At 46.0% G+C, this 22,759-nt stretch overlaps 2 protein-coding genes across 2 annotated transcripts in view; both read right to left on the bottom strand.

The window, feature by feature from the left end:
• Positions 1 to 7,615: 7,615 nt before the first annotated feature.
• On the bottom strand, positions 7,616 to 11,700 carry THBD (thrombomodulin). The gene has a single exon (XM_025932441.2). It carries the CDS (start codon positions 11,551 to 11,553, stop codon positions 9,535 to 9,537), a length of 2,019 nt encoding a protein of 672 aa, XP_025788226.1. The 5' UTR covers positions 11,554 to 11,700; the 3' UTR covers positions 7,616 to 9,534.
• A 6,215-nt stretch (positions 11,701 to 17,915) lies between these two features.
• CD93 (CD93 molecule) overlaps positions 17,916 to 22,759 on the bottom strand; it is a 32,530-nt gene continuing 27,686 nt past the window's right edge. Inside the window, exon 2 of the mRNA XM_086701554.1 lies at positions 17,916 to 20,842. Coding sequence (XP_086557680.1) covers positions 20,797 to 20,842 — 46 coding nt within the window. The 3' untranslated portion in view covers positions 17,916 to 20,796. The remainder of the gene's footprint in view (positions 20,843 to 22,759) is intronic.

Raw genomic sequence — 22,759 nt, 5'->3', positions numbered from 1 at the left:
GCTGGGAGTGTGGATCAGACAGCATGCTGAGTGCTGCTTCTGGCAGCTTTGAGGTAAGATGGGGAGTCTCCACAGACAGCACCCCTGTCCTCATGAAGCTTGGAGCTTAGAGGCAAAAGATGACCCTTCATCAGAGAACCACAGAAATGATGGTACAATTTTAAGCTAAAATAAGAACACACAGGAATGGACTCTGGTTTCTATGAGATGATATACTAAGAGAACCTGACATCGTCATAGGGTAGGTTTCCCCCAGAAGGTTGCTGGAGATGACATCCTCATAAAGATGAGTGGGAATCAGCCAGGAGAAGAAGGGGTGGAGTGGAAAGTGCAAAGGGCTCAAGGCACAGCATGTGCAAAGGACCTGTGATGGTAAGCACTGAAGATGACAAAGATGATTGGAACAGAGGACGGATGATGCCCAGTCAGCAACAGGCACTAGGAGACAGACCAGCAGTGCCTCATAAGTCCCCTTGAGAATTTAGGACCATGCCACATCACAACAGTGGCAGACTTTAATGAGAGGGTCAGGTCAACCTGGCAAAGAAACCCATCAAGGAGTCTTGAGTCCTTGTAAAGTTTGGGCACTTGTGCCCTCCATTTTTCAGTGCGAGGCTGGCAGGTGGAACGCGTTCTTTCCATTTCAACAGTCATCAACTTTTTTCAACAGAAAGGCAGAGTTCCCAATCATATGAATGGATTGGCCTAACCAGGAGGGGCACCTTTGAAAGTGGGGGAGAACTAATGTTAAAAAAATCCAAGATCATTAACTGAATCACTCAGAATGGAAGTACTGACTTGGTTAAAATAAAACCTTTGGCTTTCTATTAGCGAAAGACACTGTGGGTACCCACTGATGCCACATAGAAGTGTGGTGCCTGGGTCTAGATGGGCTGCCTGAGGTCAAGGCTGGCACAGTGCAGATGTGCAGTGGCCTGGAAAGAATAGACTTGGGGACACACAGACCAGGGAGAGAGAATCCACATACCAGCCTAGTGGGACCGCAGGAAAAGCTCTGTGGCCCCTGGAGAAAGGCTAGAATGACAGTATCTACCCCCTGATTATTCAGGGGACTGGCCCAGAAGAAGGCTAAACATTCAGAGAGTGACCAAATGACAGAGAAGGAAAACAACAAGGTCGATGCAGAGAATTGGCATGTTTTGTTGTATTTTTTGATGTTTTTAATTTTTTTTTAATTTTTATTGTATTGTTGTTGTTGTTGTTATTCTAGAGAGAGAGAGAGAAAGCAAAAGAGTGCAAACGGGGCAAAAGGGCAGAGGGAGAGAGAGAATCTCAAGCAGGCTCCCTGCTCAGCATGGAGCCTGACTCGGGGCTCGATCCCACAACCCTGGGATCATGATCTGAGCTGAAATCAAGAGTCAGATGATCAACCGACTGAGCCAGCCAGGCAAACTGGTGTTTTTTTAAATCAGGATTTCTTTAGCCTGTGATTTGTTTTCAATCTATTTTTATTGAAGTATAATTTACATAAGGCAAAGCTTACTCCTTCTAGGTGCTCAGTGCTATGAATTTTGACAAACCTACACAGTTACGTTATTTAACTGCCACTGCCACCCCAAGTTAAGATGGGGACTGTTGTTGTCACCAAGCATTTTCCTCATGGCCGTGACACATGCCTTGAGAGGGCAGGTTGCCAATAGCATGGAGGACATGAGGGGATCAGATCTGGGGCAATGTGATCCCTAAATTGAGGGAGGCCCTCCACCTGATACCATTTCCTGAGCTCCTTTACACAGGCAGGGATCCCTCAGGAAACAATACTCAGGAAACGTTGCCCTTTCGACCTCCCATATCTGAAAAGAACCACCCTGGGCTCCAGAAATCCCTCACCCACAACCATGGGCTTGAGTATGTCTCTGGGCAAGGTGCCAGCTTCTTGATGACCTCATAGGCTTTTACTCTGAGCTCTGGAGAAAGAGCACGGCTTTCCCTCCAAGCCAGGGGTTCGGACTCCCTCCAAAGCCTTGCAGAGTGGATACCCCTTAAGTCCCCACAGAAGCTTCATTTCCATTGATCTCAGGCCCACAGGCTTGCTGCTGGGTAGCTCTGTGTTTACTGAAGCCTTATCCTGAGCTCTGGACATTCAGACAAATGAAACAGAGAGGCCAGGATTTACTCTGGGCCCTTCTCAGACTTCCCTTTCTTGTCGTGTTACTATTAGACTTATGAAGCCCCACCTTTAGGAGAAGGGCAAAAATGTTTGAAGAAAGACAGGAATCACATTCTGGCAAAGAATCACCAAAAGTGTCACTTTTGGATTCAGTCATTATTTCAAGACAACTTTAACAATATGTGCCCCTATTACAGGCAAGATGGTGTGCAAAGTTCTAGTTCCCCAGAGTCCGTGGGAGTCCTGGGCCCCTGTTCTCAAGGAATTAAATGGAATTGAGGTGGAAAGCAGAAGGAAGAGGGGGAGGATTCAGGATACTGTTGCAAAGCCCTTCTTCCTCACTGGGTGGCTGAAGGAAGGTCTGCTGGGGTCCTACAGCCCATGAATATGCAATTGAGGTCAGCCTCAGTGTGAAGCCAGAAGAAAGATTCCAGAAGGACAACAGAGAGAAGTTGCCACATGTCCAATATGCGGAGGGGAAGAAGGATAATCAGTCATGGGATAAAATCAGTCGTGATATGTCCCATTAAAAAAAATAAAAGATTTATTTCAGACAGAAAGTCAGAAAAGTATCTGGCCTATGGCCTGGGTGTGGGGGGCATTATCATCATGGACCCCAGTTTGGAATCTCAGTGTTTATCACTGGATCCTAAAACCCTTCTGTGGCTAGCTCCCCTGTTTCCTGTGGATGTGACTTTGAATTAACGCATCCCCCAGGGTTCTTTTGTCTTTCGTAATCACACTTTCGAAACAAGCTGAGAAGGGTTTTGATTCTGTTAGAATCTGATGTTAAAAAAATATTTCTTTTCTGTTGTGAGAGGAAATTGGTTGTTTGCCTACATCTGAACCTACTGACCAAGACAAAAAGGGGGTGGGGGCGGTGGAGAAGGACTTTCTCAAAACAAAAAGAGATAGTGCTGAATCTGGGCACACATTCTGAAAACGAAAGGAAGAGTCAGGCATTGCTTGTATTATTTTATGAAGAAGCGCCTGCAAAGGTCAGAGGATGTGTTTTCAAATGAGCTTGGGCACCCCCCCACCGAGTCTTGACCATGATGAAAATGTGCTTTCATATGTTCTTTGTAACATTAGTTTTCCCTGAAGATGTGAAATAATAATTAACCCCTATTTAACATGAGACCAACAGAAGCCTGCAGAGAGCGTGGCCCTTCTTCTGTCACCTGGCCCTCCACATCCAGAATGGCAGACCCAGGGGCCCAGGAATGGGAGTGGCACAGCAGGTGGTTGGCACAAGGGATAGGAGGCAGCAGTGCCCTGATTTCCCTTTGCACACACCTTCCTTACTTCTTTATTGCACCCTCAAGCCCCACCCCCGAAATTGTGGAGCAGGGGATTCACCATCTAGCTTTTTTGTGTCTTTGCGCATCCCTGGTGGGCTGCCAGAAATTTGGGCAGCACAAGTCCAGAACACAAGGCAAATGAGCAGGGCACTGGGAGACCTAGGAGCCGGATTTCATTGAAACTTGTTTGCTGAAGGTTAAGAGAGTCGGGCTGTCTGGTCAAAGCTCAGAAAAGTTCATCCTTGTGATTCAATCATGAAAACACAGGATTCTTGGTGCGGGGAGACCCTGAAGAGGTCGAGGGAGGGTTAGCGAGTGTCATCTGGTGTGTGTAGACAACTCCAGTGGCATGAAGGGGAGTGGCTTGAGCGACCTCTCTGGTGTGACCAGGATGATCTATGTATTGATGATGGTGGTAGTTCCCAGAATGCACGTATTCTTCAGGACTTACAGATTGGGTCACCAAAAAGGGTGAATTTTAATGTATGCCAATTATGTTGTGGTTTTCTTTTTCTTAAAAAAAAGAGATAAAATAAAATACACTGGCCACCATTTGGCCCAAGCCTGCTCTTCCTGCGACCTGTGGTCTTAATGGCGAGAACTTTCCAGGTCTCCAGATTTTAATTCTTGTGGCACCCTAGTCAGTGATCAAATACCACTTAGGTCCTTAGGAGCTTAGGTTCTTCTTTGTCCCCACAGAGAAGGACAAAGATGAGCAAACATGCCTGTATTTTTCCGAAGTCCCCTCACTTTGGTGGATGAGACTGCCTTCCCTCAGATGCAGGTGGCAGCTGTCAGTGTTTCTGAGTCGGCAGTCTCCCATATGCGGCAGGCCCCTGGGAACTCAATCAGGAAGACGAATCACAGAAGAAATCTGTTTAGGTGTCCACACCCACCAGCCCCCTTGCAGTCCCTAGTGGGGCAGATGGTTGATAGAGTTAAAAGATTTGCCCAGAGTCACCCTTCAAGAATCTGTGGACATCTGGGGCTGTCTATCACTTTCAACTCATGATTCCTCTCTCTTTTGCAAGTTCCTCCTCTTTGGTGTTGCTACATTTGAAGGCCCTGTGTAGCAGGTGAGGGTGAAGGTGCGGGTAGTGCTGCCTTTCCCACAGCTCTAGGGTCTGCCTGGGCTGAGCCACTTTTGGGCCCTGAGAAAGCAAGCTTTGGGGTGTGTTCTCTCCTTCTCTGTGGCCTTCCGGGAGCACAATGGAGGGGATCTCTGAACCCCTATGCGTTGATGGGATTAGTGAGCAGGGAAAATAGAACTTGGAAGCAGGATTTTACAGCTCCTAAGGGGCTGCTTCTCACTCTGCAAACATATCCCTCCTTAAGGAATCCCCACATCCCACCATGATGCTTCCTCTGGAGGGGGCAGCAACCCTTCCAAGTGACTGCACCTTGCTTGGAAAGAGTACTTTCCACTCTCTGCACCACCCTGAATTTGCTCTCAAGACATTTGAGATCTCAACATAATCATTTTTAATCCACTTATGCATCTACTAATTTATTGGCAAATATACAAACATTTATTGGGCACCTGCTGTGTGCCAGAACCTGTGCTAACTCACTTCATTCAATGTTCATGGAAACCCTGTGGAGTGGCTGTGCTAGTACCCCATTTTACCACCCTATAGGGGTTGCATGGTATCCATGGTCATGTGACAACCACATATCAGGTTGGGATTCAAACCCAGGTGTATATGACACCCACAACTCATGTTTGCTCTGGTGGATGCTTACAAGGGAAACTGTGCAGGTGTCTGCCTATGGGGGCATGTAAATAAGTTTACAAGTAGCTGTTATCATCCCAACCAATTTTAGTACAGAAATTGAATACCAATATGCTCTTAATAAAACTCGAGTGACATGAGATGCCTGGGAGGCTCAGTCAGGTAAGCGTCTGACTTTTGGTTTCAGCTCAGGTCATGATCTCATGATTCATGGGGTCCAGCCCTGCACTGGGCTCTGCACTGACAGTATGTGGAGCTCTCCCTCTGTCTCTGCCCCTGCCCCACTCATGCTTTTCTCTCTCTCTCTCTCTCTCTTCTTGTCTCAAAATAAAGAAATAAACTTAAAAAAAACTCGAGTGACATACTTGCTTCTGGTATAGAATTTCCCATCTGTAAGCTGACCTGGAGTCCCCTCACCCCATCCTTCTCCCCCCTTACCTCTCCATTCTACCTCTTCAGTTCCATCTTGGTGATCTTCCACCTTGTTCATCATGCTTCATGCCCTGCCCTCCGCTAAGACTCTTTCCTACAAGGGCCTTTGCACATGCTGTTCCTTCACCCAGACTGCTTTCTTCTCCACTCTCCATTTGTCCAACCCCTGCTCCTCCTTCACATCTAGTGTTAAGGGTCAAAGACACCTTATTTACTCCTGCAACCTAAGTCCCACTCTCCTATTGTGCTGCAGTTCTCCTCCTAGCTCCTACTACTGTCTCTAAGTTAAATACAGTTTGGGAGCAATTTGTTTTATATGTACCTCCCCCATGTGAATGTAAGCTTCTTAAGGCAGGGCTTGTTAACATGACAATCACCAAACCAGGCACAGAGTACGTGCTCAATAAATATTTGCCAAAATAGTCCAACAAAGGGGTTAGAGCTGAGGAGGGGAGAAATGCCATTTCACTCATAAAATCAAATTCTGAGTTATCTAGAAGTATGACCCTGGCCTTCTTCCCCAGGCCCTACAAGTTGTGGGACATCATCAGCAACCATGTACCAGTTGCTGAGATTTGGAGTTCTCCCTCAGACCTGAATATCCAATAATGTGAACACAGAGTGAGACCATATAAGATGACCCACAGCCCCTGTTTCATAAGGTTTACTCTGATTCTAAATGCTGGGGAATTGTTCTTACAGCTGACTGATTTGTTTATGACCCTGGCATCTTTCTCGGAGTGAGGCTGTGGTTTCCCAGTTGTTTTGAGAATCTCAAGTTCAGATGAGTCCTATAAGCAGGGATGCTGATCTCCCACTGGACAGGGAATGAGGAGGATAGGGAGGAACTAGGACCCCACCTTATTAGTGCCCTGGGCTCCAAGATGCCCCAGTAAGGGTTTTTGGCTCTGAGTCTTAGAAATGTGTTTTGGTCTTCTTATATTCCTTAAGAAAAGCCCCCTCCTTTGGAGGAGGAAACGCTAAAGCAATAAGCCTTAAGTCAATTTGCTGGCTACTTGGAAGCAAGCCCTTTCGAAAAATGGAAGTCCAGTAGTAAGGACAAATTTGTAACGTATCACTCTCTCCTCTTGACCCCCAGCACAATTCATGTGTACCAGCTTTGCCTGCACACATCAAGTTTTTCCTTCATATGTGCCTCCTACTGAATTTGGTTTTCCGCTAGCCTACCAAACTCCTAAGGGCAACATTGCTCAAATGTGCTATCTCGGGAGGGCACTGTGCATAGTAGCCACACCCCAAAGCTGTCAACTTCATCCAGGATGGATGTTGAAATCTCCAACTTCATCTTCACAACTGTAACTATTCAGATGACAGCTAGGAAATTCAGCATTATCCAGATGTATAAAAATACATGAATATTTGATCAAACTCCATTCCCTTCCAACTTCTGTTTTATGAAAATTTTCAGAGCACTGCATATAAAACTTAGCCAGTGCCACCATGGGAGGAAAAGAGGCCCAGGAAAAGACAGTGTTTCTAATCTCCAACAGAAATAAGAATGGCTTAATACTGCATGAGACCTTGGTATGTGGAAATGATGGTTTGAATTTGAGTCACAGACTGAGACCCCTCATGACTGTTGTGTTTACATATCTCAGAGGGCAGATAATGCCAAACCATTCACAGGAAGGACACAAGCTGGGATTCTAGAGATGCCCCAAGAAGAACTGTTTCTTTAACTCATCCCAACAAATAATCCTATAATGTGTTTCAAAACACATAGGCACAAGTCCTGTGTATGAAGTTGTTATGGTTACAGAGAGAAACATAAATATTTGTGCACACAGACATAACATGAAGTCCTCCTACAGTGAAAACAATCTCCTCTGGAGAGATCTTTGAAGTCAGAGATGGTGCCTTGAGCAGATGGAACTAGTGATGGGGTGTGGAGCAGCCTTTAAATGCATGGCATGGAGTTTGCATTGTTTGTGAGCCCTGTTTAATGACAAAATGAGGCGGTTGGGGAAGCCTAGGTGAACAGAAACAAAACCCAAGAGCACACTGTTATTTGTTTATTTTCTACATGTGATGTCATAAGCAAGAGTTTTGCCTGTGTTCTAGTTTGTCTCCAATAAATAAATAACTATGTACAAATGTGCCGAGTTTACAAAATAGAGGAAAATCTTTGTATTACAAAAGATACACTCATAGATACATTTTCCCCAAACAGTGAAACATGATTTCGATTTCAGATTTCGATTTCGTTCCTAGCTTAGTTGAACCAACAACCCTGTGTAGCAATGTCTAAAGGTGTGTACCTAGTCTTTTCTATCAGAAAGCAAAGCTATAAATGGAAAATTCCTCAGTTTCTTGAGAATATAGGCCCTGACTTGGCCTGCTACTTATTACTGATCCACATTTAATGTATTCCAGAAAGTTGGAAGCTGTCTGAAACAGTTCTCAAACTATACTGGTCAGACCCCTGCAGATCTTGTTAAAATATAGATTCTCATGCAGCCCAAGTTTCTGCATTTCTAACCAACTGCCAGAGGCAGGCAGCTCCTAACTCTTGTCCAGTGACCATGTTCTAAGTGGCCAGGGTGAGAAGGTTTCTTGGAAGTCGGAGAAATTCTTAAGGGCTTGATCAAGGTGAGGTCCTAATTGAGCATCCTCCAGGCTCCATTTCCAAGCTCCCAAATTCCCCACCCCCACTCCCTACAAGGCCAGCAGAACTGGTTTTATTTTGGAGCACAAATTACTAGAAGAGTAAAACTCAAAATGGTAACTGGCATGAACTGTGCAGCTCATAACTTTCTTAAACTGTCTCGTGGGAGATCCTTCATTCCCTTCTCAATCTAGAGCTATCACGAGAGCATTTTCAACATTGTCAAAAATAACCAGTAACAAGAACAACAACAGCAATTGTAATAATGGGGAAAAGAAACGGCATAAGGAGCAATAAAGACCTTTTGGTTCAAATGAAAAGTGACAACAATAAAACCCAGGCTCACTGTTTAAAAAGTTAAAAACAAACAAACAAACAAACAAACAAACATCCCTTAGCTTGAATTTCTATGACAGTCCAGCAAACATTAGTTAAATGAGTGTCTCTCACATCTTAACTTTTGTTAAAATGATATTGTTCTGGAAGTCTGAAGTTTCAGGATAAATTAGCAAATCTGCTTCAAGACCAAATGGATTCCCAACCATCCTTGTTTGTAGTGTTTCTGTTTCTGTGTCACGGAGGAGTTTTGCTTAGGCAGACATGGAAGGGTAGAAGCAGGGTCTAGGGTGGGAGACTCCAGGTGGGTTGGCTGAGTTCCAGGTAGGGGAAATTTGGGAGAAAATGAATAGGGAACTGGGGCTTGGCTTTATCAAGGTGAGCCCACCAAAAAAACCTACCAAGATAGTTTTACCGCCACCTGAAGAGTGGAAGTACATAAATATACAAAAAGGGAAGGGGGAAGCAAGGAAGGGAGAAAGAGCAGAAGGGATATAAAGTGGGTATTGGACACATACAGGTAGGGAAAAATGCAAAAGCAAAAAATAACAAAATAACAAAACCATCCTAAATACTTAAAAAATAAATATCTTCGTCATTACTGACACCTCGATTACACTCACTAGTCCACAGGATCACAGTCTGCCCCAAAGACTGCCAACCAACAACGCTCACCCCTCCTGTGCCCCTTGGCGAGGGCATGGGACACTCTATAGTCTGTGCCTTCATTATAGTCTGTGTCTTCATTGCCATCTCTGCCCAGTTGTCCAATGACGTGTGGAAGTGGCTGGGGCGCAGACTCCTTCCAACCCCCACCCCTCCCCAGCAGTGTGCAGAATCAGCAAAAGGGGCGGGGAGGGTATTCTCCAGTTCCCATGCCAGTTAAAGTGCTTTGGGTTAGGTGGCCAAGGAGTAAGGCTGGGGAGGGGAGGGAGGGAAGGCCTAGCCAACACCAGGGTCCAGGGAGGCAGGCCCTCAGAGCTTCTGGGGCGTCTGCTCGGTTCGCACTTGCTGCAGCACCACCTCCTTGGCTGGGGACCCACACTTGTACTCCAGCTCCGCCCGCGTGGTGCCTTGCTTCTTGCGCAGGTGGCACAAGAGCGCCAAAAGAGCTACAACCAGAGATAGGCTGGCGATGGAGATGCCGATGAGCACTCCAGAATGCAGGGGCCCTACCGGCGAGGGGATGGAGGTGGTGCTAGGAGTCGGGCTGACCGGGGGCTCCCCAGAGCCACTGTCACTGTCACTGTCACTGTCATTGTCACCGTTTATCTTGGGGTCACAGTCAGTGGCAACCTGGCCGGCAAAGGGCGAGTCAGGCCCGCAGATGCACTCGTACGTGCCAGGGAGGTTGCGGCACGCATCGGGGCAGTCTCCATTCTCACACTCATCGATGTCCGTGCAAATGTAGCCATCGTCCAGGATGTAGCCATCAGGGCACTGGCAGGAATCCGGGTTGTTGGGGTCGCAGTCAGCTGGGCATGTAGTCTGGTTGCAGAACATCTGGCACCTGTGCGGGGCCTGAGGGCTAGGTACGAAGCCCTCAGCGCAGATGCAGCGATAGTCATTTTGGCCCACGGACTGGCACTGGTACTCGCAGTTACTCCCGAAGCACGGGTCCACGGGCTCCACGCATTCGCCGTCCACCATGTCGTAGCCCGGGTAGCAGTGGCAAGTGAAGGCGCCCTGCGTATTAACACAGAGCTGCGGGCAGGGACTGGGCATCTGGATACAGTCGTCCACGTCCTCGCACCGGTGCTGGTCTGCAGCCAGCTGGTAGCCGGTCTCACACATGCACGAGTAGGAACCAGGCACGTCCGGGCTGGGAATGCAGAAATGCTCGCAGAGTTCGTAGCAGGACTGCTCCTCAGGCGCGGCGGCGCAGGAGCGCCCGTCCGCCTGCAGGGCGGCGTCAGCTGGGCAGAGGCAGTGCGACGTCCCGGCGCTCCCGTTGCAAGTGTGCTCGCAGCCGCCGTTCTCCACGCTGCATTCCCAGGCGCCAGGCGCTTCCCGGCCCCAGCGCGCCTCGGCCTCTCCCCGCGGCGCCACGCACTCCAGCTCCACTCCGAAGGGCTCTACAGCGGCGGAGCTACCCACCGGCAGCGCCTGGAAGTCAGCGCCAAGGGCCCGGAACGGGGTGCTATAGGTGATCGCTACACCGGCGGCCGCCACCGCGCCAGAGTCCACGAGCAGGGGCCTGCAGGAGGCTGCGAAGTGGAACTCGCAGAAGAAACCGTCGGCCTCCGCGTCGCATTGCTGCTCCTCCCAGGCCGGCTCGCCGGATGCTAGGGCCCCGGCCTCGGAGACTGCGACGCACAGGGGACCGCAGAGAGGCGCCCTGTCGACGTGGAGCCGCGCCCACCTGCTGTAGCTGGTGCGGTTGTCTCCCGTAACCCACTGGAAGCCGCGCAAGGGCCCGAGTTGCTCGGGGTCGTCGCAGCCGTGCTGGAGCTGCAAGCCGATCCAGAGGCGCGGGCTGTCGCCGCTGTCGCCGCTCAGTAGCAGGGAAATGACATCAGCCGCCACTGAGGAACGCACGGTCATCAGGTGGCCCCCCAGCTGCTCGCAGGCCTGGCTGGCGGCGGGGAAGGTCGCGGGGCCGGGGAAGAGCGCGAAGCAGTCGTGCTCCACGCACTGGCTGCCGCGTGGCTGCGGCCCTGGAGGTGAGGAGAGCCCCAGGCCAGCGGGGGCCAGAACACCGAGGAGCAGGACCCGAAGCATGCTGTCCCGGCACTCCTTGTGCAGGCGCCGGGGAGAGCGCAACCGCCGCGACGGGGCCCAAGTCGGATCCGGGCTGAGAGGCGCAGGGCGCTGCTGGCGACAGCCGCTTACGTTGGTCCCAGCCCAGAGGCGTCCAGCCGCGGCGCGCAGCCCTGCAGAGGCAGCCTCTGACATGCCGGGGGGCCGGGGCCCGGGTTTATAAGTGCGCGGCCCTCCCTCCTGAACGTTCGGGAAAAGGAAGGAAGTGCCTAGTGGGAAGGGCTGATGCTGCATTCTCGGATTACTGGGTTCTTCGGGAGACTTGTGCCCGCCCTCGCTCCTGGGATCACCTCGCGGAGATGAGTAAACCCGGCGGGGGAGCTGGGAGGTCCCCGGACTGGACCGCCAGGCGCAGGCGCCACGGGAAGACAGCACCTCTGTCAGCTACACTCATTGTCCGCCCCCGCCACTAGGGCCCTCAGGCTCGCAGTTCTGGGGGGGGGGGGGGGGGGTCTTAATCCGCAGCCCCTCCTAATCTCTTGCTCCTGTTTCTTTTTCTTATAAATGTATTGTTACTACCGATTTCAAAGGAAGCCTGGATTGCAGAACCTTGGGAAGTGGAGACGGGGGAGGAGGGTTTTGAATGAGGGGTGGGGGGAAGTAATGCCCTGGACCTGTAAGCCTCTAGAGGGAGGTGCCCACCAAGAAGAGGATTTCGGGAGGAACTGCCAAGAGCGTGGACATCCCTGAAGACACGATCGGTAGAAGAGAACTGGACTCCGCCCCGGAGGGCAGAGGGTGTGGCCTAGAGCAGGAGACGGGTGCGCTCGGCCCCAGAGGGCAGAGGGTGTGGCTGGTGCGAGGATAGGCAGAGGGGGAAGACTGGGGTAACACAAGCACCCCCGCGCACAAGCCAGGACCCACGGGTCCCTGAGCGCGAGCTGCCTGGCTGGATCTCATCTCGTCGCGTGGGAAAGTCGCGAGGATACTGTCAGGGTTCCAAGGTCTTGTCACCCTTCAGAAGCAGCGGCAGGCGAATTCCTGCCGAACCCTATAGGGGCAGGCGAGTTGGGAAGCGCGCTAGCCTGTTTGGTCTGTTTTTGTCCAGCTTCACAAAGGGATAGCCTATCTCGCACCCCAAAAGGGGCACACGGGAGCCCTCGTGGGAAGACGCTGCTGGCTCCAAGAGGATCCCACTTGGGACTGTTAAGGACTTTTGCATTTGGCTGAGATGTCAGAGTGACATAAAGGTGCATATAAATGCCACTTGCGTTGCAGAAGAGCGGTCGTGCGGACGGGCAGGGTGGGGAGAGCAGCGAGGAGGAGATGAGAATCTGTCACTTTCGCGACCTTTTCCGCTTATTCACGTACCAAGAATGCCGGGGGTGGTTCCAAAACTTAACGGAGTGACAAACTTTTTTTTTTTTTTTTTTAACCCTGTGCCGTCTCCGCTATGGTCACTCACAACAAAGCACCAGGGGGCGGCGCTGTTGAACTCTAAACAAAGGCCCCAAAGTTGGAGCTCTCTAAACTTGGACGGAAAAGAGTTAAGGGTGTGGGGGCCTTAACTGCCTTAAGCCTAGGGCAGGAAACTTGGCTCCCAGGGAGTCCCAAGCAAATTCTGTCGCTTAGCTGGGTATCTTGCCTCTTTGGTTGGGCAGAGCCCAGACCTTGTAAGAGAGAAGTGCAGTGTAGCGTCTTCACTAGCGAAGACAAGCACCTGCCCACTCCCACCTCCAGACTGTACTGACGGATAGTTACCCAGGGGGTGGGGCGTGGACACTCCCAGCATGAGAGGCATAAGGTACATGACACTCCCAGCATGAAAGGGATGAGGGTCCTTCCCTACACTGCCCGACATTCAAGAGAGCTTGACAAGCAGTGCCTCCTGAGAGCTGGGTGGGGGAGGAGCACAGCTTGGAGACTGAGGTCTGAAGCTTCCCAGAATGGGCGCCTCTACTCCTCTGGGAAGAAGAAGAAAAGACCAGCAGATTTGAAGAGTTGGGTTGTCTCCCAGTGAGAGCAGGCAGGTGCTGGCCTGATATCCCACCAGCTGCCTGGGCTGAGCCAGGTGTCTGGACTTACCCCCATGGCCTGCCCCCTGCCTGAGCTGGAGTAGGGCTGCCTCAGGGACAGCTTGCCCTGGGAGTGGGGCCTTCACATCTGGGCAGGTCCCTTTGGACTTTCCCAACCACCAGGTCCCAGCTGAAAGATCTCAGGAAGTGGGAGCAACCATCTGGATGCATGAGGCTAGAGAAGAGACAGGACCAGTTACACCCTTTGCTCAAACTTCACTAAGATTTTCAAGTCTGCCAGCCCTCGCCAGAGTTGAGGGGCATGCAAGGATAGGGCCCTGCCGCTCAGCATGCTGGCTCACTTCTTGGATGAGTTCTAGCTGATTCATTCACCATGGCCATCTCTAGTGGGGAGTCCTATTCAGGTCTCCTTGAGCCATCACTTTGAGGCTTTTATGCATGTTTTAAACTTCTGTCCTTCCTCTCTGTAACCCCTGTGCAAAGGGATGGACCACTGCCTATGTCTCCATGGGGATGACACACTCAGTTCCCTCTCCTTGGCTGACCCCTGGCCCTGCCACCCTCACTGAGGACTTACTAGCCCAGGCCCATTTCACTGTTTCATTGGAACAGCTCTCTTTAAGAATACCCATTATCTTCTAAATACTGAAGCCAAAAACTTATTTTCCCTCTTCATTTTTTCTTGATGTCTCTATGTTGTTTGCACTCTTGAGCCCTGGCTGTTTTCAAGTCTCCCCCTCCCACGACTTCTAAGAAACCTGCGCTCCTGCTTCTTCTCTCCTCTGCTTGCCAGAAGAGTGGCTCCTTTGCCTTTCCTGCCCCAGGAGGTTCACCAGTCCTCACAGTTCTGCCCATGGCCTTCACCTATCTCTTTACAACCCACTCTTTTGTCAAATTCAATGGTTCTTGTGGATGCTGAAGGTCTCAGGAAGAGGAGTTCCTGCTGACTGTCAGAGAAATGCCTCATCCTGTATCATCTCCAATCTATGTCTCCTGTCTTTTTATCTACCAGGAATGTTCTCACCTTTGTTTCTTTTCCATCTACTGGGATCTGACCCTTCTGTTAAGGCACAGGTGACATGCTGCCCCCATCACAATTGTTTCTGAGTAACCAAACCAGAACTGATCTCTCTTTGAAGTTCATAGGACTTTCTATTGGCAATTTACCACTTATCACATCTTCCCTGTTTTACAAGTAATCATGTGTTTTTAATCATGCTGTTTGCTAGATTTATAATCTACTTTCTTGAGAGTGGAGCATAGCTTTTACACATCTTTGTATCCTCATCCACCTACAGCATGTTTTGTTTGCAGACAGTGTTCAGGAGTTTTTTGAGCACCTGTTATAGATATTTCTCTGTGCCCTGCCTCCAGTGTGACTTTCTCATGTTAACCTGCAAATGCAAAGGTGGGGGACTTCAGAGCCTCAGGGTAAGGAGTGTGGGCTGTGCGGCCACCATGGCTGGATTTGAGTCCCAGCTCCATCATTTATAAGTTGTGTCATATTTAGCAAGTAGCCCAGCCTCTCTGTGCCTCAGTTTCTTCAACTGTGGGATGAGGAATCCTAATAGTCACCCCTTCAAAGTGTTATTCTGAGGACTGAATGAGTTATGCATGTAAAGCAGTCAGAATGGCTGAACCATGGTAAATTCTCAACAAATTTTAGCTAGAAAAAGGATATACTCGGGTTTCTATAATTTGAATTCAGCACTGATTGTGTTCGACACCCTGCATGGCTCCTGACCATAGCAGAGACTCACTAAATGTCTACTGGGTAAAATGCAATTCAGCTGAGCATTTTTACCAATAATAACAATAAGCAATTGTGAAAATAAAATCAAGGACAAAAATAAGTTCACAGACCAGGAGGAATAAGGAAGGAATTGAAGATAGCCCAAGAAGCATGACCCGTGCCCCAGTGTACCAAGAGGGCTCTTAGTAAGCCTCAGGCTTACTCCCCATCTGGCTGGAGGCTTCCATTATCAATAACTCATTTTACAGATGTGGAAACTGAAGGTCAGGGAGAATAGGTGACTTCCCAAGGCCACACAGCTAGTCAGTGGTGAAAGTAAGATTCTCTAACTCAGTTTCGGATGAAAGAATTAGAATGTGCAGTACATCAGAGCCCTGATTTTGTCACTTACCCATTGTTGGAATTTAAGTTATTTAAATCTCTGGTTTTCTCTCCCCAAACTGGAGGTATAATATCTAATTTACAAGGTTGTCATGGAAATTAGAAAATTTATTAACAGAGGGTGTTACCTTCCTTGTAACATAGCAGCTATTCAACAAATACAGCTGTTACTACTGGTGAATGTTGTTAGAACAGAAGTGGAGAGGAGTCCAGATGCAGGAGGGGGTCCAAGGGCAATGTGTTGCCCCAGACATATGCTAGCCAAAGATCTTTTTCAAGTGTGGGAGGCAGCTTTTTTCTTAAAAGACTTGAAAAGAACTTTCTAGTTCCAACATGATCACTTACTGAAAAACCACCTACTAGAGGGCACAATTCCAGGTGCTAAGAACATCAAGACTGTGGAGATACGTGACTGACTACTAATTGTTGCTGGTGATGAAAGTTCCAGGACCTTTGGATGGAAAATGATGTTGGAAAAACTTGGGGACAAGGCAGATAAAAGTTGCATACACTATCAAATATGATAGGCACTAATCACCTGTGGTTAGTTAACTTAAAGTCATTACAATTAAAGTTAAAAGTTTATTTCTCAGTGTCACCAGTCCTATGTCAAGTGCACCATAGGCTAGTGACTACCAGATTGGGCATTACAGAGACAGAATATTTGATCATTAGCAAAATTTCTTTTAGATGGTGCTGCTGTATACAGTCAGATAATGTCACCTGAATGTACCAGCCATTGCTGGAAGCACATTAGTGTCCCTTTCTTAGGTTCAAAGGATGCTGTTTCACAATTGTTTTCAAGGTAATGGTGGTCAAAACTGCAATCAGAATCTATAAGGGGAACATTAATAGAAGTATTAAGGGGTGCCTGATTGGTTCAGTCAGCTCAAGTCATGATCTCACAGTTCATAGGTTGGAGCCCTGGTCAGGATCTGTGATGACAGCTCAGAACCTGGGGCCTGCTGCGGATTCTGTGTCTCCTTCTCTCTCTGCCTCTCCCTCACTAGCTCTGTCTCTGTCTCTCTGTCTCCCTCTCTCTCTCAAAAATGAATAAAATTTAAAAATGGGGCACCTGGGTGTCTCAGTCAGTTGCGCATCTGACTTCAGCTCAGGTCATGATCTCATGGCTTGTGGGTTCGAGCCCTACATTGGACTCTGTGCTGACAGTTCAGAGCCCGGAGCCCGCTTCAGATTCTGTGTCTCTGCCCCTCCCCAGAGAGTGCCCTCTCTCTCTCTCTCTCACTCTCTCTCTCTCAAAATAAAAACATTACTGTCTTTTTTTAAAAGAGGAGTGCTAAAATTATATAACCATCATTAGTACTTGACTAATAGATACATCAATCTTATTTTTAACCTTGATGTTAATTATAATAAGTTAGATATTAGGAAGAAAGAAATTACAAAGGTAAAAACATAATATTTATAAGCCATAACAATACTACAATGCAACCATAAAAATTAAGACTCTGTGGCTAAGCAGCAATATATGGGTCTAAGCTTGGAAAATAAATGTCTGATAAGCAAATGTTATTCAATAGACAATATCATGTCAGTATGGCAGAGCAAATATTTTACTAAATTTTGACTCTTACCCAGGCTTTCTTCAAGAAGCAAGGTAAAAATGGGCAATCTTTTCTTGGCTCATTTTTTTGTTAGTAAAATTATGTTTCATCTACAAAAAACCCACAGCAGACATCATACTTAATCATCAAATACTAAAAACTTTCCTCCGAAGATCAGAAACAGAAAAAGATGTCAGCTCTTGCCACTGCTATCAAGTGTCCTGCAGATTCTCACCAGAGCAGTTAAGGCTGGAAATGAAATAAAAGGCATCCAGATCAGAAAAAAAAAGGAATAACATTATATACATTCATTAATGACATTCTCTTGTTTGTACATAGAAAGTCCTAAGGAAAATATTTAAAAACTATAAGCACTAATAAATGGGTTTAGAAGTTGCAGGATACAGTATCAATACACAAAAATCAATTGTATTACTATATAGTAACAAGGCACAAACTGAAAACAAAATCAAGAAATCAATTCCATTTACAATAGCATCAAAAAGAATAAAATACTTAAGAATAAATTTAACAAAAGAAGTGTAAAATGTATACTGTTGGTCCTTGAACAATGCAGGGGTTAGGGCTGTCACTCCCCCATTTCCATGCAGCCAAAACTTTGCATCTAACTTTTGTCTCCCCAAAGCCTTAACTGCTAATTAACTACTGTTGAAAATAAGCCTTACTGATAACAGTTGATTAACTCATGTTTTGTATGTTACCCGTATTATATAGTGTGTTCTTACAATAAAGTAAGCTGGAGAAAAACAATTATTAACAAAATCATAAGGAAAATACATTCACAGTCCTGCACTAAACTCCCATATAGGTGGACCTATATAGTTCAAACCTGAATTGTTGAGGGGTCAATGCTGCCCCAAAAACCACACAATGTTAAAATAAAAAATGTTAAGTTCTAAATAGATGAAAAGTCATCCTTTATTTATGAATCAGATTTACACTTGTGTTTTCTCCTAAGAGTTTTCTAGTTTAGCTCTTACGTTTAGATCTCTTATCCACTTTGAGTTAATTTTTGTATGTGAGATGATACACAGAATTACAAAGAGTACCAATCATATTGAAATATAGTTAGAAGAATATAAAAAAGAAACAAATACATGAAATTAAATACACATACTTCTTTATGGATTTTAAAATCACAAGACCTTTATGGTGTATCACATAAATATCATAATCTCAAAGTGGCGATCAGTGCAAACAAGATGTTGAGAGTTCTAGAATAATAACCATGGTGTGGTGTGAAGTATCTGTGATTTCAGTGCTGATAACTTTTTCTCCCCCAAGAATGGAAGTATACGCTAAGTTTCAGGTAGAGATTAGTGAAAATAAGGACGCAATATTTTTTATTAAATTTATGGAACCCCTGAATTAAGAACAACTGAGGTAAAAAAAAATGCAGAACTATCTTGGTTAGTCAAATAGAAATTTCCAGAACTATGTTTCGTCAAGGTGTATGTATGCCATTTTAGACTCTTCCTTTATTTTTTTATGTAATATTTATTCACAGCAGATTATGTTTTTATTGAAAACACAATACATATTTGAAAGGAATGCTCTGTCCTTGAAGATACTCTTCACAAGGGAGCCAAGAAATCCAAAAGCGTTATTTGAAAAACGTCAAATATGCTTTGACGTCTGGCAAACATTTCCTGTGGGATACGTTCTTGGCTCAGCTACATGCAGGATGAGAGGCTTAAAAGTGAAGCATGTGTGGAAAACATACCTTACTTATGAAATTAAGAAAAGAGAACTTATATATTTTTAATGCTATGTAACAAAATTATATTTTAATATGTACTTTAAATGTGTTAAATGTAAGAAATCCAGCAACAAAAACATTCATCTGTCATAAAACTAACTACACATAATCTTTTTCGAAAATTGGAAACCTGAATATTTTGTTAGCATACAAAGAACAGTTAATGAATTATAACAGATATATCCATTGGATGGGAAGCTATAGAAATAGATGATCTGATTTAGAAAAAAAACTACACATAATATATAGTTTATATGTGTATATATTAATAAACTTATCTGTGTTGAAGCATAACAAATGATTTTCACTTTCCTCTATATTTTTTACAACAAACATGTTCTTCATAAATAATGGGTTCCAATTCTTTTTTTTTTTTTTTTCTTAATGTTTATTCTTGAGAGAGGGAGACTACAAGCAGGAAAGGGACAGAGAGAAAGGGAGATACAGAATCTGAAGCAGGCTTCAGGCTCTGAACTGTCAGCACAGAGCCTGATGCGGGGTTCGAACTCATGAACCATGAGATCATGACTGGAGCCAAAGTCGGATGCTTAACTGACTGAGCCACCCAGGCACCCCTCCAATTCTTTATAAAGAAGGCAAAATTACTTTTTGGCAATTGAAAGCTAGTGGCTTTGAAAGTAATTTGTTAATAATATGCCACCTAAGTTTTGAAGTCTTATGCAAAATAGAATGTATTTTGAGTCACTCTTAGCTCACTGCTTTTGAAGCATTTAATGAAAGTGTCTTTAGCAGCATCACAGGAGAGTTGCCCTTGTGGACTTAGGAAAAACTTAGGTTTTTGCATCCCAGATCTCAGCACACATGCTTCCCCAAACAATGATTTCACAAGTGAACAGATTTCTATCACAGAGATTCAACCAGGCTATGTAGTAGAGCCCTATCCTAATGCACCCACAACATAACTACCAATTTACTATTTAGTTGCTACATCTTGTGGCTTCTTGCTTTGAGTTGTGGCAGGCAAGACAATCAGAGCACCAGTTAAGACCCAGGTATGGGAAGAATTTTGTGCAGGGCAAACTTCCTCTGTAAAAGGCCAGGTAGTAAATGTGTCAGGCTTTGCTGACCCTTTTGTCTCTGTTGTAACTACTCAACACTGGCATTGTAGCATAAGCATAGCACTGTCCAATATAATCAATATACTATTTACTGCTATGCAATAAATCTTCCTAAAATTTAGTCATGGGAACAATCAAAATTTGACCCCCCCCCATTATCTAGTCAGATTGTTATTGAATAATACAGACCTGAATTCTTTTAGTAACTCCTAGATGCTAGTTAGATAGCTTATTTCTATCAATATCTGGTCAGTCAGGGTTGCAGACTAGCTACTACACACCTTTGGTGGCTGCAGTCCTGCAGGATGGTTTGACAACTTTGGGTGATTTGACTCGAAACATCTTGAACTTGGGAACACAGGCCCTCTGAGGAGTAAAGGAGTCACAGTCCACAGTCCACTGTAAGGAGGCAGCTTTACTCTGGGCTCAAGGTGGCCAACATTTGAGTCTGTTACTCAGAAATTCCACTTCCACCCACAGGCCTGCAGGTATTTGAGGCTTCCTCAAGCTTTTGAGGGAGAGGAAAGGGAGTGGATCCCCACTGAGGGAGCTTCAGGTCCTGCTCACCTGCATCCAGAGCCAGCCCACCCATGGGGAGATGGGGAAGCATTCAGTCCACACCCAAGTCCCTGTGAATACTTTCCAGAGTGAGAATAATTCTGAAACCAGATTCCAGAGAAGCACTGGCAAAGACTCCTCATCAGGGTTTCTTTTTCTTCGGAAGGGGTTTCTGGGACATTTAGTAAGATCCAGCTTTCCAGAGTCCCTCAAAGGGCTCTCCAGAACATGAGGAACCCTTCCTTGTCTTATTCCACAGAAGAATGATTTTCCTTGGAACTGGTTGTTGCTTTTATGGTCACTTCTGGTGACCAGCTGGCTACTGAAGAACCTTGGATCCAATAGATGCAAGGGAAAGTTCTGGCAGCATTATTCATGGTGCAAATTAAAAACTCCAGCTGGTTCTACAGCAAGCAGATAAATGCACACAGCTGAAAATAAAGTAAATGAAGAACTTGAAATATGCCACAGAAACATTCTGTAATTCTCTATTTTCTCACAATGTGTGCACTTTCTGTTCTTTTGCCTGTAGTTCTGAGTTTGGACATCATTTTCATATTTCATCTTGTAATCTAAAAGTTCTTATTTTGTTGGGAATAAAGAAATCTCTGAATCTGGGGGAAAATAATAATTGAAAAAAAATATTTGACTTCCTAATTCTGAGAAAGTGTCCCAGCATCTTTCCAAGCAGTTGAAAACATCATTCAATATAGATATTCTCCCGGGCTCAGTAGAATTGACAAAGATGTGGACACCCTACCCCCAGAATATTTGGGCATTGCTGCCTCTAGCAGAGCAGAAGATAGCTTGGGTTGGAAACAGGGTGGCCCTGCTGGTGATGCAGGCTGAGGAAGACAGCAGACTCCTGCAGGCTTGTCCCTCAATATGTGATCCCCAGACCAGCATTCTCACCTGGAAGTTTGTTAGAGCAATGTCTCTGACTCCTCCCCATGGCTTCTGAATCAGAATCTGCCTTTGACAAGATCCTGGGTGGTTGGTACACACAAGTCCCCCAGCATGGTTGTGCCTGAGGAGGAACCAGCAGGGCAACTGAATGGCCTCATTGAGATGAGAAGCTCCTTGCCCTGCCCTCCATTAGAGTTTCAATGATCCTCTCTAGGTGTGTGGAAAGGTGCTCCTAAAACCATTAACATCAGAATTATGTCTTCTCGCTGTAAACACCATTCATCACCATGGGACTTGTCAGCAAAGCAGATTCTGGGCCCAGCCCAGTCCTCCTGAATCGGAAACTCCAGGGGTTGAGCCCAATCATCTGGATTTGAGCATGCATTTCTGGGGATTCTGATGTATACCCATGAGAACCACGGGCTCATGGTGTATGAGATATGAATGAAAGTGGCCTCCAAGGCTCTGAGCACATCCTCACCACCCCACCTCATCTTCTGTGCTTTCCGCTCTGGGTCCTGGCTTTGCCAACACATCCATAGACCCTGCAACCACAGTTCTTGGCTCCAAGGCCACATCTAACCCAAATCTTATTGTAATTAAATAGTAGAGATAAACTTTTAAGCCAATCAAGTTGGAATTAGAATTTAGCCACAAAGAAGAAGGTACAGCAGGCATCACTATCATGAGGCTGAAAGTCATGCATTGGGATAAAAGCAGAAAGATTGAAGAAATCCAAGATGCTAAAAGCATTAAAAACTCATAGCCCCACTCATGAACAATCAACCTCTGGAATTCTTGTTAGGGGAGATAAATCAACCTTCTTCTGATTCCACCACTATAATTGGATTTCTGTTACATGCAACCAGTCACATGCCTAGTTGGTACAAATTTGAATAAATTAAAGTATAGCTTCCTGGATTGCCATTTATCTGATCTAATTTATTTAAATTTCAAGGCCTGACCCCTATTTTTAGTCAAATACATCATTTAATAGTATCTTCTATATGTTCATTAGGTCATATCCCTTAAACCAGGGGTCAACAAAGAAGGATAGATATTCAATATTTTAGGTGTTGCTGGTCATTTGGTCTCTGCCATCATAGATGAAAGCAGCCATAGGCAATATGTAAATGAATGAAAGTGCTGTGTCCCAATAAAACTTTATTTGTAGACCTTGAATTTTTTTACAATGTTCTCAAAATATTTTTCTTCTTTTGATTTTTGCCTAACTATTAAAACATGTAAAAACCATTTTTAGCTCATAGGCCTTATGAAAATAGGCAGCAGGCCAGATTGGGCCTACAGGTCATAGTTTGCTGATCCCTGCCTTAAACACATTAAAAAAGAAAAATCCCAGATGACATAGACCTTGCTTATAAGAGTTTTCTCTAGTTCAAAGAAGATATGCAGATAGAAAGGTAAAAACCCAACAACTGAAG

This window comes from Puma concolor, chromosome A3 (assembly GCF_028749965.1).
Source record: "Puma concolor isolate L17-30 chromosome A3, mPumCon1.1.hap2, whole genome shotgun sequence".
NCBI classification, from domain to species: domain Eukaryota; kingdom Metazoa; phylum Chordata; class Mammalia; order Carnivora; family Felidae; genus Puma; species Puma concolor.
This window is presented reverse-complemented; position numbering and strand designations above follow the sequence as displayed.

What these genes read in the sequence shown, in the direction of transcription:
- THBD (XM_025932441.2), bottom strand. Translation starts at nt 11,553, where the DNA reads ATGCAGCATCAGCCCTTCCCACTAGGCACTTCCTTCCTTTTCCCGAAC.